The 16,349-nt window shown below is 48.1% G+C and overlaps 1 protein-coding gene across 2 annotated transcripts in view; it reads left to right on the top strand.

Annotated features, from left to right (window-relative positions):
* MVB12B (multivesicular body subunit 12B) overlaps nt 1-16,349 on the top strand; it is a 177,517-nt gene that overhangs the window by 88,728 nt on the left and 72,440 nt on the right. For both annotated transcript variants that reach the window (XM_053562258.1, XM_053562264.1), the window contains exon 7: nt 13,887-13,981. In XM_053562258.1, coding sequence (XP_053418233.1) covers nt 13,887-13,981 — 95 coding nt within the window. The remainder of the gene's footprint in view (nt 1-13,886; nt 13,982-16,349) is intronic.

Genomic DNA, 16,349 nt, shown 5'->3' with positions numbered 1-16,349 from the left:
TTGAGCCTTTGACATTTTCAAAGAAAAAAATAAGTTCATGGTTTTCAGTCCTGTTGCTGACTCTTTGCTTCCCCTTGGACACACGGCTGGTGTCCAGGTTTGTCGGGCTCCCCTCTGCTGGGATGCATAGCCACAGGTCAGCACTGTTCCCTGAGCTCCTGGCCTGTGGCTGCCCCACTCTGCTGAGCTGCTGACCACAGCAGTGTTGTGACTGCCCTGTTTGGGGAGCTCAGTGGTGCATCTCCAATCCAACAATTAATTTTAGAGTGCTGGTTGAGGAGGCCTAGGTTTTGGTTTTCCTCCCAATTTAGTCACACTATGTGGAACATCTAAAATACAGCTTTGGGTACATTTCTTTTGGCCTTCAAGTGTTCTCTTTGTCCTCGCTTTTGGTGAGTAATGTGTGTGTATCTGTATGTGTGAAATGAGTGACCCGGGCTGTCTTTACACCCCTCATGAGCAGCCCCCTCTCGGAGCCTCAGCTTCTTCTGACTATCTCCTTTGTGAGATTGTTGTGAGAATTAATCAGGGGACATAGAAAGTGTCACAGACACTGCATGTTCACTTTCTGTCTTTGTCCAGGGTTCACATCAGAATATACTCGGAAGCACAAGCAGTTCATTCCCCTAGCCAGTGGTTCTCTACCTTCCTGATGCCTCCTAATGCTGTGACCTTTAATACAGTTCCCCATGTTGTGGTGACCCCCAGCCATAAAATTATTTTCATTGCTACTTCATAACTGTAATTTTGCTACTGTTATGAATCCTAATGTAAATATCTGATATGCAGGATGTATTTTCATTGTTACAAAGGAGTCGTGACCTGCAGGTTGAGAACTGCTGCACTTTTCTTTTGCCACCATTTGGCTGCTTTCTGCTGCAGCTGGAGCCCCTGTCACGGGTGTTCCCCTCCCAAATCTCATGAAGTCCCCCACCCCACCCCCCCAAGAGCTGGGAGCCGCACGGCTGTGCTCACAGGTGAGCAGCTGGTAAGGGGTTAAGGTAGTAATTGTGTAAGTCTTCCAGGCTTTCTCCCAGTTCTGCGATAATTTGATGAAGAACTTCACCCTAATTAAATATTCAAATTAGGAATAAGTGTCAATATGGCTTCCCATTGCCTGGAATGATGATTAATTGTATTCAAAACTCTAGTGGCCCACTGTAATCTAAACCGAACCGTTGTTCTTGATTATTTCTGTACCACACTTGCCATGTTTTTGTTTTAAGATTTAAACTAGTAATTGATTTGCCATATGCTGTCGAGCTACACATACTTTAAAGCTGCGCGTTTAGGAACTTGGGGAGTTTGGAATTGTGATTTCCGTAGCCTTCCAGTGGCAGCTTGTTCCCCCATGTCCAATGCAGAGTGATTTGGCTGGTGTGAGAGTGTGTGAGTGTGTGTGTGTTGCCCATGAGGAAAACTCATTATGTAGTCAAGTTGGTAGGTTGAAGTTATATTGATCATGGCAAATGGGTTTCTTGAATGGAAAATGAACAGGTCTGCATTTGTACTTACTTTGGGCTCTGCCTCGTCTCAGTAAAGCAACACAACATAGCGGAAAGAGCATGGCTTCAATCCTAGCTCAGCCGTTTTCTTTAGCTGTGTGACTCTGGGCAAGTTCCTTATCCTCTTTGAAAGGCGTTAGCTCTGACTGTGGGATAACACCTCCCTTGCCGGGTTGGTAGATTGGGGATGGGCGTGAAGTCAGAGGGAGGGCTCAGGAAGTACTCACTGCGTGTGCTGGATCCTTGCAGGAACAACGCCTTCAGCCTCCCCCAGAGAGCCTCCCCAACTCTGCCTCGTCTGACTCCCCATGGCCAGTGCCTTTGTGAACCCTTCCCTCCTCTGCCGCGTTCTTTCCTCTTGTGCAGGTGGGATCATCTCCCCAAGTCCCTGGGTCCCTGACAGGGTGGAGTATCTGGCGCCTGGTAGACTCTTACCAGATGCTTTTTTTTTTTAGGCCATTGTTTTACAATTGAAGCATATAACCTTCTAGTACGTTATTACCTGTCTTTGATATTTAGAGCTGTTTACTTTGTGACACAGATTTTTGTACGTATTTCAGTTTACTCACAGATAAATTTCTAAAGGTAAAGATCTGAGTCTCATTTGGTTTCTTAACCTTTTCTCAGTGCCAGACAGTGTTTGGTGTATAGCAGGGGCTCAGTTAAAACTGAGTGGACGGCGCTGCCGCACCCTACCGAGAGCAGCCTCCTGGGCCGTCTCCCCAGAATGGAACTGAGATAGTGAATATCATTGTATAGGAAATAGGTCTGTCTTAGGTTTTACAAAACCTCTTGTCTTTGCTGCTGTCAATTACACAACAACAACAAAAGTGTCTCATCAGACCGTGAGAAATGGCAGTAAACGGTGTATGGTGGTTTCTTCCTGTGGTTAGCTCCACAATCAATAAGAAAAGAAAAATTACCACAACTAAAAATATTTTAGGGCCTAGGGAAGGTCATTAAAATAACCAACTTTCAGTTTCAGTGGAACCAAGTTACGATAAAGAATTACAGTACCTTCTCACGTCACTGGGTCTTCACAGGTCTTGGTGGTGACTCAGAGCCTTGGTTGGGGAGCACAGGGGACTGGAGTCGGCATCCTGACTGTGGGTCATGGAGGGGGACCCGGGTGCTAGTCAGGCCTTTCCAGCTGAAGATGATTTATTTTAATTACCTTCCAGAGCAATTCAATACCTGAGCATATGGTCTTTAAGAAATAAGGTTCCCCAAACTGTCAGCAAGTGTGGGCAATGGTCAGGGACCTCTTCCTGACACCGTTGACCAGCCTTGGAGAGTGGATGCTCTAGAAGGTGCTTATTAAAATGCCAGCAGATGCAGCAGAGGTCCCTTTCCCTGTGACTCCCTCGCCCTGCTTGTGCCAGGTGTTTTATAAGAGCCTTTTTCTTCATTAAATGGCATTCATTAAGTACGTCCTTACACCTGGCACAGAAGCTGTGCGTCACAGATGACTTCTTCCCAGCGGTGTTTTGCAGAACGAAAATGGAATTTTATTTAGCCGTTTGCGGTGTTCTCCCCCTACTTAACCACCTGAACTCAATCATTGTTGCTGTTGCGTATTTCTTCTGCCACCCTGCACCATAGTCTATGCCTTTCCTCTGCACATCACCCGGGATCCTCCTCCACCAGCAGACACGTCACGCAGGAAACAAAGACGTCCCCTTAGCACCAGGCACTGTGCGGGCGCTTCCATGCACCATCTCTTCTGACTCTCCCAACAACTAACTCTGAGAAGAGTCATCCTCCTAGTTTTGCTATCTTTTCTTCTTTCTCTTTGAAAAGGAAGAAATATTTTAAAATATATGAAAAAGCAGAGGGAAGAATCCATACTGTCCCCTTGGAGGCTTGTGTTGTCAGCACCATGTGTGTGCTCTGCCTGTCGGCCCAGGGCCTCACCTCTGTGAGCTGACCCATCCTTCCAGGCTCTTGTTGGCACCGTGGCAAACCTACATGTGTACGCACAGAAATGGACTGTTTTGTGGGATCATTTATGTCAGTTTACAACTTTTTTTTTTTCTTTTTTGCTTGGTTGGGTTTTTGGTTTTGTTTTGCTTTCCTTAGCAGGTATGTCTTTGAGATTTGGCTATGTTGACAGAAAAATGTCTGACTCCTTCCTTATCAGACAGGCTTTCTTCTGTCCTAGTTTAGGATTATATGCGCATTCCTTTCTTTGATGGCCATTAGGCCGGTCCCAGTCCTTGCTGTTACAAACACGGCCTCAGGGACCCGGTTCTGGTCTTGTGTTCCCACAGCTGAGATTCCAAGTTTTTTACTCTTCTCCTCCCACCCCTGAAAGGTGTAAACATCATTTATGTCTGCATAATATTCTGGAGCAGACGTTTTATAACATTATTTCCAATTTTTGAGTAGAGCCTGATAGTTGGCATGAATTTTGTAATTTGCCCCATCAGCATTGAAATCCAAGCTCCTACAAACTGTTCAAATCTAGACCGTGCCCGCTGCGCAGCTGTTGAACTTCTCTGAGGTGTGTCGTGGACTGGGTGAGCCCTGTGAGCACGTCAGCTGCCGTTCTTCTTAGGTAAACCATTTCAGAGCACACATTTCAGGGTATTTCCTCACGTTTCTCAAAGAGAAGAAGAAATGCTGGTCCTTTGGTCACATTTAATTCCCCACTCTGAAGTTTTAATTTTGAATCATCTGGACCATGTTTCCCTGTCTCTTCGAGAGAAGGGGGTATGAATGAGTCTGCGGTGGTGTCTTCACACATGAAAGACGACTTTAAGGAGTAAAGTACTCTGCATCACACCTTTGAAACTCTGTGGCTGCAGCATCTTCTCTTATTTAGTATGACAGAGGAAAAGTCTCAAGTCATTGCTCATATTTGCCAGGATATATCTCTTTTACCTCTTTCATTGCCTTTTCTGGACTCTGTGAGCCCCATTGGCTTCTGTTGTTAAGTATTCAATCAGGAAAATATTTTCAGATTTACTGAAGTATAATCGATATTCAGTAAACTTCACATATGGAAATTATTTGTGAAGGTTGTTTCCACCTTGCTTTTTTTACTCAGAATCACCTTCAGATTCATCCATCTTGGATTTCTGAATAGTTCAGCCATCGCAGGATATACCTCACTTTATCTAATCACCTGTTATTGGACATTTGGCTTTTTCTTTAGTGTCCGACTATTACAAATAAAGCTGCTGAGTACATTTGTATACAAATATTTGTACAGACATACGCATCCACTTCCCTTGTGTAAAAACCTAGAAATGTAATGTCTGGGTTGTATGATAGCATGCGTTTTATTTTTAAAAACTGCATGCTGGGCAGCGCCTGTGGCTCAGTGGGCAGGGCGCTGGCCTCATATGTTGAGGGTGGCGGGTTCAAACCCGGCCCTGGCCAAACTGCAACAAAAAAATAGCCGGGCGTTGTGGCGGGCGCATGTAGTCCCAGCTACTCGGGAGGCTGAGGCAGGAGAATCGCCTAAGCCCAGGAGTTGGAGGTTGCTGTGAGCTGTGTGATGCCACAGCCTCTACCAAGGGTGACAAAGTGAGACTCTGTCTCTACAAAAAAATAAATAAAAACTGCATGCTGTTTTCTGAAGTGGATACACCTTACCTTCCCACCAACAGTGCTTGAAAGTTCTAGTTGCTCCCCATCTTTGCCACCAGCTGATACTGTCAGTTTCCTGTTTACCATTCTATAAGATGTGCAGTAGCATCTCATTGTGATTTTAATTTGCATGTCCCTAGTGACTAATGATGTTGAACTGTTGGATACCTTTTTATGTCCTGATTTACCATGTGGATTTGCTTTATTCTTCGATTTTTTTTTCTTTTTTTTGGTCATTTTGCAGTTAGGTTGTCCTCTGTTATAAGAGTTCTGTATATATCCTAGATGTAACTTTAGGTTTGTGGGGGTGTTTTTCGTTTTGTTTTGTTTTGAGACAGAGTCTCATTCTGTCACCCTAGGTAGAGTGCCATGGCATCATTGTAGCTCACAATCGCCTCAAATTCCTGGGCTCAAGTGATCCTCTTGCCTGAGCCTCCCAAGTAGCTGGAGCTACAGGCATGTGCCAACCATGCCCAGCTAGTTTTTTTTTTTTTTTTTAAGACAGTCTCACTCTGTCTTTTAGAGTTCCTAGGTAGAGTGCCATGGCATCATTGTAGCTCACAATCGCCTCAAACTCCTGGGCTCAAGTGATCCTCTTGCCTGAGCCTCCAAAGTAGCTGGGGCTACAGGCATGTGCCAACCATGCCCAGCTAGTTTTTTTTTTTAAGACAGTCTCACTCTGTCTTTTAGAGTTCCTAGGTAGAGTTCCATGGCATCATCGTAGCTCACAGCAACCTCAAACTCCTGAGTTCAAGCAATTCTCTTGCCTCAGCTTCCCAAGTAGCTTGGACTACAGGCATGTACCGCCACGCCTGCCTAGTTTTTCTATTTTTGATAGAGATGGGATCTCGCTTTTGCCCAGGCTGTCCTCAAACTCCTGAGCTAACACAGTCTACCTGCCTCAGCCTCCCAGAGTGCTAGGATTACAGGCATGAGTCACTGTGCCTGGCCTTGGTTTATGTTTTATAAATATTTTTTCCTGGTCTGTGGCTTACCTTTTCATTTTTCTAACAGCATCTTTTGAAGAGCAAGAGTTTTAAATGTTGATGAAGTCCCATTTATTGATTTTTTTTTTTTCTGGTTATAGTTTGTGCTTTTTTGTGACTTATTTAAGAGAAAGACAAGTGGGGTATCATTATTATTATGAAAATAATTGTGACCCTGTGGATTTCCTGAAAGCCTTGGGAACCCCCAAGAGGCTCCTGGAGCACCATTGAAAACTGCTGGACAAAAAGGTGGTTTTAATATCATTTTTGACTCCAGAAAAATAGAATAGGAACTGTGATTTCATGTGACAGAGTTTGCTTTGGTTTAAGTGTGTGTGTGTGCGCACGCACAAGACACCTGTCTCTGAGTCTGCCTTTGCCATATTAGCCATGGTTCCCTTGACGCTGCCTTTTGACAGTTGGAGAGGACAGCAGACACCACTGCTGCCTGGACAGAGCCATCTTCATTATATGTGGCCACTGGGTCCACAAGATTAATGGTAACATTTTAAAAATTCACACAGACCTGGAATCAGCACTAGAAAATACAGATTTAAATTAACAAGGAAAAAGCAGAATCCCATCAAAGGAAATAAATCGTGCTGGCAACTATTGTCACATAATAAAATGTATTCTATAACTGAAGGGCTTTTATATGGAGCTGTCTGCAGCTTAGTGGCCATGTTAATTGAATAAGGTGTCTAAGACTGACTGGGGGGAAAAATGAAATTCCCCTCAATGTCTCTTCAGCCGGAGCCATTGTCCACCGCATGTGTGATGCTGACCTGTTACAGAATGGCCGGCCCCCTCTGCACGGAGACACGGTTGCCACTAGAAGCAGCAGTGTGCCCCAGATCAGCGGGTGTGCCCATCTTCTCTGGGCAGTTCTGTGGGCAGGGGGAGGAAGAGGAAAGCTCATTCAGTAAATCTCCGTGAGGACTTAGGGGCTGTTCTAAATCGCAGTCCTCCAGTGAGGACTAACAGAATTTGGAATAATCCATCATTTCGAGTAAGTGACAGAAGTTATTGGCCTCCTCCGATGGTTAGTCCCTTGCTCCAGCGGTCCAAAACCTACTAGGGATAGTCCCAGAAGTAAGTAGAGATAAGTTTCCCAAGTCTTCATGCCTACTTCACGGTTTAGCAGCACCTGAAATCGAAGGCCAGGCACAGTGACTCATGCCTGTAATCCTAGCACTCTGGGAGGCTGAGGCAGGTAGACTGTGTTAGCTCAGGAGTTTGAGGACAGCCTGGGCAAAAGCGAGATCCCATCTCTATCAAAAATAGAAAAACTAGGCAGGCGTGGCGGTACATGCCTGTAGTCCAAGCTACTTGGGAAGCTGAGGCAAGAGAATTGCTTGAACTCAGGAGTTTGAGGTTGCTGTGAGCTACGATGATGCCATGGAACTCTACCTAGGAACTCTAAAAGACAGAGTGAGACTGTCTTAAAAAAAAAAAAAACTAGCTGGGCATGGTTGGCACATGCCTGTAGCCCCCTGATTGCTCGCGCAGTGGTCACCTTTGGGGCCCATTGAAATGACTCCACTGAAACTGCTGTCCACGGGGGGCCTCAGCGACCATCATTTTCTTGGGTTTCTTGGTTTAGTTTGACATTGTTGAAAACCTACTTATTCTTAGAACTTCCCTGGCTTGGGTGCTGCAGAAGAGCTGAGTATCCAGTGCCCACAGCCTAGTGAAGCTCCCGGGTTCTTCCGTCTTTCCTGCTCACAGAGTAATGGCATTACTGGGGCATTCCTTTAATCTCAGCAGACAGTTCAGCTATGGGAAGGAAGCCAAAGAGTGTTGAGCTAACTGATCACAATTCCAGGTTGTAACAGTAAGGATGCTGTGGTCATAGGGATGAGCTCAGGTTGTTAAATAGTCTAAAGTATTTTAACAACTGCAAAATAGTTCATTAAAAAAGTAGTACCATAATTTTTTAACCATACCCCTATTGTTTGGTATTGAATTTGATTCCAGTTTTTGGCTTTATAAGCAATGCCATGATGAATTTACTGTTTACATGAAAAGATCATGCATCAGAAATAGTTGCATTTTCCAAACAATTAACCAACCCAGTCCTGGGGATGAGAAGGAGACAAGTGGGAAGCCGTCTTGGAAGTTTTCCCAAAACTTTCTCTCATTATGAGTCAGAATCAGATTCATTCATTCAGCAGAATTAGGTAATCTCAGAGGATTTCCCCCCATATTTTTTTAAAGTGACCAGTGTGTTCTTGGCGCAGGGGGGTAGTGGGAAGAGGAAGTGTATTGGAGAGCATGTTCTGGTGCCATGAAACAAACCAGAAGTCCTGCGGGGTGGGAAGGGCTCTTCAGAGAGGAGATGGACCCCTCCTCCAAAAGATGGTCAGAGCAGGCATCTCTGAGAGACGGCCTGACTGAGGGGAGGAGCCAGCTTCCGGGGGAACAGCAGGCAGCAGGAACAGCAAGTGCAAAGGCCCTGAGGCAGGAACAAGAGAAGTGGCTAGAATGGTGGTTCTCAACTTTTCTAATGCCACAACCCTTTAATACAGTTCCTGTGGGTCATGACCCACAGGTTGAGAACCACTGGGCTAGAAGGATGAAAGCAGCTGCTGAGGTTGGTGATGTGAGTGCAGGCGACATTGATAAGTCCTAGTCAGAGAGGAGGGAGATGGGCCAGAACTGGGAGGACGTCTCACCCAGGGAATGGTTTGGGTTTCATTCTAAGGAAGGTGCTGGTCATTTTTATAATGATCTTGCGCTGCCCATGTGAGCAAGACTCTACAATAATGCCAGGGTGGCAAGAAAGGGGAAGAATCAGAATAGGACTTGAAGCTAAACTTCACCACACAGCTGGTTCTGTGCTAACTCCTTTGCCTGCCTGGTGGCCAGGTGTGCACCCGAAGGCAACACATCCCTGCTGAAGGCCACCCAGCTCCTTGGTGCTGGCCTTGGGATTCAAACCTGCATCCAGTGGATTTGGGGTGAGGGTGGGGGACACTGCTCTTAACCACTACTCCTGCTCTGGCTCCCAGGGTGCAAGGGTAGGGCCACTATCCAGCTGTAACCTGCCAAGGTCAGTGAGCTGTAAGCAGCAGAGATGTTGAGTCTTTGGCATCAGTAGTTATTAGAGGGTCTTCAGGAGGGACACTGTGGCCCTGATGGAGTAATGTCAGTCTGTGCACCTGATAGCTGAGATGATACATCAGGGTAACAACCTCCAGAGAACACATGCACGAACCTTTTCGTTAATTCCTACTTCCCCCAATGAGTGTTGCCTCTCAGAGCCTCAGTTTTCCTCTTCTGTTAAATGAGAATAATTATTCCTGTCTATAAAGCTTACCGAGCGAGTCAGGCTGGGGGATGCCTGTGAGGGAACCTATCCCTGTGCCTGGCAGGTGGGTCTGCACCTCACTGGGGAGTGAGCAGCTCATCTTGCCCTGAGACGCAGCCAAGCACAGTCTTCCTCTTCCCCGGCTGCCACTCTCAGGCCAATCTGGCACCAAAGCACCCCTGGGCCCCTTCAGCAGGTGACTTCTTTGTCCTATTTAAGCATAAGTGATCTGTCCCTTTGGCCTAAACTGTTCGTTTTCATTAACTGGAGGCCTCACTGTCCCTCTTCTCATGGGCCCTGCTTCCTGGGCCCAGGAGTGACAGAACCAAGAAGCCCCAAAGCTGCCTGTGGCCAGAAAGGCCTCCCACCTGGGCTTCCTGAATGTTGTCTTATACCAGTTGCTGCAGCTGGAGGCTTCAGTAACTTAATGTCAGTTCAGCAGATTCCTATTGAGCAATTACTCTTAAAAAATACAGTCAGCTTGTGAGTTGAATTTTCTTTTAAATTCCCATTTACTGCATAAGCCACACATTGTCTATTGTTAGTGAACAGAACACCCCCACCCCACCCACCCAACAGCCGTTTGTAAATTCCTGGTCACACTGCTGCCACTGGGGTCTTCTTACACTATGTCTGCTTTTCTTCATAGTGGAGAGAAATGGGGTGCGTGGCCTGATACAGGGACCCCTTGAAGCTCATTGGGAAAATACACAGAGAAATGAAATAACAGGCTAACAGCAACTCGTGTCAAAAAAAGACCCAAGGGTTTTAATGGACTTAAGTTCAACACTTGATTTGGTCAGCAAATGTTCAGCAATTGTCTACTCTATGGCAGAAATGGTCCTAGAAAATGAGGTCACAGTCATATTAGAGGGATAGTTTTATATCAGATGATTAAAAGTACACCGTGGTAACAAGTAGTGGGAGAGGACACACAGGCTCTCAGTCGAGTCAGGGACCGCCCAGGAAGGTTTCACCAAAGAGAATGTGGTTGAGCAGGGTGTGGGCTCGGAGGATGGATAGGAGTTTGGAGACGTGGAGGAGGAAGAGTAGAGATTCTAGGAGGAGGGAGCAGCAGGGACAGAGAAGCAGGCTGAGGCCTGGAGATAAGGCCTGTTCAGGGATTGACAGGACGCTTTTTCTGGGGAAGGGAGAGTGAGCAGTACTGAGAGGTAGGCTGGTGTGTGAAGACGCTGAAACCAGGGGTGTGCGTGTGGACCAGGCTGCCCAGAGCCCCGACCCAACAAACAGAAACTTTGGAAAGGCTAGAGGAGGAGGGTGGAGCCGAGAGAACCATCTCTGAGGAGAGAAGAGAACCAGGCCTTAGGGGATGGGGTGAGGAGAGCCAGGCAAAAATCTGATGTCCCAAAGAAGCAAGGAAGTTTGGACTCGGAGGTGCCTGTTGGATGGGGCAGCTAAAGAGCCGTGCACTTTGATTTCTCTTGCTCACCTTCTCGTTTAGGTCCCAAATTTCCACAAAACTTCATTTAGAGCAGTGGTTCTCAACCTGTGGGTCGCGACCCCCTTCACAGGGGTCACCTAAATACATCCTGCATGTCAGATGTGTATGTTACGATTCATAACGGTAGCAAAATTCGTAGCAAAATCACAGTTACAAAGTAGCAATGAAAATCCTTTTAAAGTTGGGGCTCACCACAACGTAAAGGGTCACAGCGTCAGGAAGGTTGCGAGCCACTGATGAGAGAGTCTGCAGCAGGTCACTGGGGCAAGAATTAGGAGTTGGTGCGCAGGCGGGGGCGATCACGGTTTCGTGATCCTCGCCATCATTGTTTGCTGCCACCATTCCCATCCATGGTGGCATCTCAGTTCTCAAAGCATGGGATCTTGGCACGTCTCTTCCTCGGATCATTCAGGATCAAGTCAGAACCATGCTGGGCCCCACATGGAGTGGCCCCCACAGCCCTGTTTGGCCTGGTTCCACACCTCCTTCTGGCTTTGTAGGTCTGGTCACCACAGCCTCCTCCTGGGTCTTCTCACTGGCCAGACTCCCCACAGAGTACTCGCCCTACCCCTCTCTGACGCGTGCCACCTCCAGGGAACTGGCTTTGCACTACCCTTCATAGCACTCGAGTCTTCCCTCTTTCTGCAGGAAGTGGTCACACTTGTACAAGTGTTCAGGTAACTTTGTATATATTTTTTATCCCCCCTTCCTGTCCAGCCACCGCTGCATCCCCTACAGATCTGTGTTGGTGCATGTTTGACCACCCAGTGGCTGGGCCTGCCCTTTCTTTTCTTCAGCTCCTGGCTGGCCAGTGCCATTATCCAGGCCCACCTGTCTTCTAAAGCTCTGCTAATGCCCCCTTCTCTGGGAGCCTCCCTGAATGCCAGCGGCCCTGGAGTAGCGCCTGTGCAGCACAGATCACTTTGTGTCCTCAGTTAGGTTGGCTGATGTCTTTTTTAGGGCTTTTAAGGCTTAACAATCTTAGTGTCTGGCAGCTGTGACGCCTTCCTCACCTGGAAATCCCTCCTTGGTAGAGTGCAGCTTTGTGTGTACGAGGTCCTCATGGTCACACACCTCGTGTTTTCCCGGTGCGCTGGGTCCCCAAACATTGTGTAGCTGGCTCTGCACCTTGAGGGGCCTTGTGAGGAGCCTTAGGAGAATGCTTTATCCCCAGGGCCTGGCACCTGGCGGCACTCTCAGCAGGATCACCTGTCATCATTTTAGTTCTGCTCAGCCGCAACCGCGGTCAATAATTCACTCTTCTGTTTGCTCAGCTTCATTGACTAAGTGCTGTGGTCAGGGGCATTGATCAACGGCTGGAAACCCTTCTGCAGCTGCTTCTGACCCACACAGGGCTCCCAGACCCAGCCAATCTTCAGATTCACAGCAGGAGCTTGTTATAAATAGATTTCTGGGCTTGCACTCTGCCAGGACCACTGAACCGGACTCCCCAGGGTCGGGCCTGTGAGTCTGTGTTGTTAGCAAGTTCCCAGGTGACTCTAATGCCTTCATTGATGCCAGGACAGGCAGAACAGAGTTTGGGGACCTGTATGGGGGGATAGAACCGAGACCTCTTGCTGTGGCATCTGGTGGTCTTTCCATCTGGCTCTGACCCACTTTTCTAGTTTCCCTTCCAAGGTGCGGTCTACCCTGCACTGAAGTTCGGCTCTCCCTGACTGCCTGGTGGTGCCTTTGACCCCTCTGAGCACCCTGAGAGGCCCAGTGGACACCCAGTGTCCCAGAAGGCACCCAGTAGACACACTGTCCTTGTTCCCATGTTTGCTGGGTCCCCCACAGCCCTGAGCACCCAGCTGCTGCTGCCCAGCACAGCCACCCTGCTCGGTTCAGGCTGGCTGGCCCATGGCACCAGGAGCGCTTACTCTGCAGCTAGCGAACCTGATGCCTTCATGGCCCTCGGTGTCCCCCTGTCCCTGGAAGCCTCCTGCTGCTTGGGGCTCAATCCCGACTCTGAGAGCAGCCCCAGCCTAGAGAGACTTTCCTCCCAGGAGTGTAGCATTCTAGAACAGTGGTTCTCAACCATCCTAATGCCGCGGCCATGTAATACAGTTCCTGTGCGTCGCGACCCATAGTTTGAGAACTGCTGTTCTAGAAGGTCATGCTTGTGCTGTGGGAAGAGGCACCATGTAACTGGCAGCTTTTTAACGTGTGGACATGCCTTCTACCAGTCTCTCCCCTTTGGAAGTGATGAAGTGTGGCCAAAGCTTAGGCTTCTGAGCTATTTCAAGCCAACACCAAGTCATCTCTCTGGAAGATTTTGTTATTGGTTTTCCCCCCAGACTGTTGGGTTTTAAATATTTTTCCTGTTATTTTAATTTTTCTTTTAAACATTCGCTAAAAGCAGCGACCACGCCAAATGGATTATTTCCTTTAGACTAAATACACCTATTGTGTGTTCTTTGTGAGCTTTAATGACTAACACTTGAGCCATGAAAGACAGCACAGAGTCTGTTTGGAAGGTGCTGCCAGAGGGGGACACACAGAAGTAACAGTTCAGAGTGATGTGCCATTCTGATTTTCAGAGGTCATCAGTCACCTGGTCTCACATGGTGATAATAGTGCCCAACACCTTCATTTACAAAGTGTGTCATGAGCTGTGATCCTCGGCTGCCCTGCAGGGCAGGTGTGGAAGCCGTTGGATGGGTAATGGAACAAACCAAGGCTGGTGTTCAGTGGGTGGGTGTTACGGTCCTGTTGGTGTATTTTGCCCAGCAGACAGAAAAATCTGGGTCAGAGTGCCCACTGCACGGAGCTACTCAGACGTGCTGTGAGGCTTGAGAAGTTCTTCGTTCCTTTTGGATGTGCTTTCAGTAGCTGGTGATACCTGGAAACTTCTGACTTCTTGGAAGGAGTTCAGCCTGGTGGGAAAGGCATCCTGGGGGAGGGGGAGGCTGCCAGGAGCACCCACTTTTCCTGGGTGTCAGCTGTTGATGGTCTTGGGTACTTTCTGAGTCTTGGGGAATGCTCCACGCTCCTTATAACTTCCTTTCTCTCCTCTGTCTCTTTCTTAGGCACATCTCGCTAACGCTGCCTGCCACCTTCCGAGGCAGGAACAGCACCCGGACGGACTATGAGTACCAGCACTCCAATTTGTATGCCATATCAGGTACGTGGGGCCCTGCTGCAGCCAGCTGCGCGCCGGCGGCCGAGGCGCTAGCTCCCCCACACGGTCCATGTCTTCTAGTGGGGCCTGTCTGTCTTAACCCTTCCTCTTTTTTCCCTGCAAGGGGCCTGTTCTCTGCAGGGACTCAGCCTTCCCTTTCCTTTGTGTCACTGGGACACTTAGAAAAGGGCCAAATACTCAACATGTTTTGAAACTAATGATGAAAACCAATGTGTGGGTTTCACAAGCTTGAAGGGAGGTTTCCAGAGAATACTTATACTGTCGCTGTTCACCTGCCAGGCCCCGGGCAGGTTTCCCACAGGGCCTCAGGAGCGGCGCTGAGCTGAGCCGGGTGGGTTCGCCCTCCGCATCCAAGTCGGTCCTCACCTCTCCTTCCTCACAGCTGGGTTTGTGGCCAGAGGGTACCCTGGCGTTCTGCCTCCACACCTCCATAGTGTGAGTCTGTGGTTTCTGAACTCAGCCTTGGAATTGATGGTGGTACCTTGGCAGGAACTTCATCAGCCCTAGTTTTCCTTTTCATCTTCACCTAGGGACAGGAAAACTTACAAGCCTTATTACCGAATTGAGATTCATTAGGTGCTTAGCAGTGCAGGTGACTTGCTAAGAGCCGAGGAAACCCACAAACTTGCCTGTGATTATACTGGCCCACCGGTCAGGGGTGTTTGTATGTACGTGGGAAGTGGCAAATCAGTGCCACTTACTAGCACACACCCTTAATGGTGAGTGACATTTCGAACACGGGAACATGGCATTCATCCATGTACCATAATGAATCCGTTATTTAAAAGGTAGTCTTTTTTCTAAAAATTGCAACTACAGGCTACTAAATAGATGAAATGGAACAATGGCATAATTCTTGTCAGTATTAGTTTTTCTCGTTATGATCACTCCCTAATAGGTTTGGAAGTATAAGCAAAAGCCCCGTTGTTCCATTTCTGGGTGACACTCCTGCCAGGAAGGAAAGAAACAGGGGCCTACGTAAGCCCCGGCCCCTGTCACCACTCCAGGAACCAGACTCCCGGAGGAGAGAGGAACATGTTTGTCTAAGGGAGGCATCTCCTGGGAGAACTTCTTTTGTGCTGTGGCTATTTCAGCAGAGGAGCATAACAAGGTGTGGAAAGATGACCTGTTTTGTAGAAGAGCTGACTATCTCCCCAGATGCTCGTGGCATCGTGGTGCAAAACAGGCCTATGAAATCCAGCAGGGCCACCCTGTTCAGAGTGCACACAAGGAGCTCCCCATCCAACAGATAACTGTTTTTCTGCAGCTTGCAAATCTTTCCAGCTACACCCACCTTACCCGTGTTCTCGGATGGCTTTACCAGCTGTTAGCATTTCTGCAGAAAAGCACCCACAGAGTGAAATCTCCTCTGGTTTGGCAGGAATGTTGCTGTCTGCCTCTGGACCACTGCTTCCTCACCCCGCAGCTTTGATGAGGTGTTGTCTGGGTTCAATTCAGCTGTTAGTTTAGCAATACCAAGGTAACAGCCTCAAGACACAGGGGAGGCCATTCAGAAACTTCCTGTTACATTTCTGTAAGTGCCAGTGAATTGGATTTTATCTTCCAAACAGAGGCAGTTGAGGCTGCAGCACCGAGCAGCAGGCAGCTCAGGCCTCCGCAGGGGCTGCAAGACACCAAATTGTTCTGCCTGGGTCCAGGGCTGCTTTGTTGTGGTGCTGCCAGGAATACCCTGCAGGGCCCACTGGCTCCGTAAGACCTGCAGGCTCAGCACCGGGCCACTATGGCACAGCTGGAAGCCTGCCTGCCTGCCCACTGGCAGCCGGCCTGCGAGCCTTTCTGGCCAGAAGGGAGCAGAGACCAGCCCCTCGTCCCCACATGAACAGTATTTGGCACTGAGTGACCCATCTCAGTTTGGTATTGCAAAGTTAGAGTTTCCAGTGGTTTGTTCCAAAAACAGTAAAAGCAAAGTGTGCCCCAGGCCCCAGCCCTTGCCTTGGTAGCTGAGGGTTCTGCTGATAACGAACGAATCATCAGACTGTTCTGCTTCCAAACCGGCTCCGGCGAGTGCTCCCTGTGGGCTTCAGGAGCTAAGCCTTTGGTGCACATATCTGGTGTGCTTTGCGTCTGCTCTGAAGATGTTTGATTACTACTCCCCTAGTATTTGGTCTCTTTCTCAGATAAGTAGATTTTAAAACTATAATTAGAAATTTAGAAAAAGTCACATTTAATGTGTGGGTGTAGTTGTTAAAGTATATTTGCTTTTAATATTTTCTCAGAAGCATACATGTTGATCTATCCCCACCATGCCCACAAAGGGACACTGCTCAGAGTTGCGAGAGACACCAGGGGAGGTGCTACGTGGCTGTGTGCCTGCACACAGGGAGCATGT

The sequence above is a fragment of the Nycticebus coucang genome, chromosome 2, assembly GCF_027406575.1.
Source record: "Nycticebus coucang isolate mNycCou1 chromosome 2, mNycCou1.pri, whole genome shotgun sequence".
NCBI lineage: Eukaryota > Metazoa > Chordata > Mammalia > Primates > Lorisidae > Nycticebus > Nycticebus coucang.
Note: the sequence above shows the minus strand (reverse complement) of the source record. Positions and strands in the feature narration are given on the sequence as shown.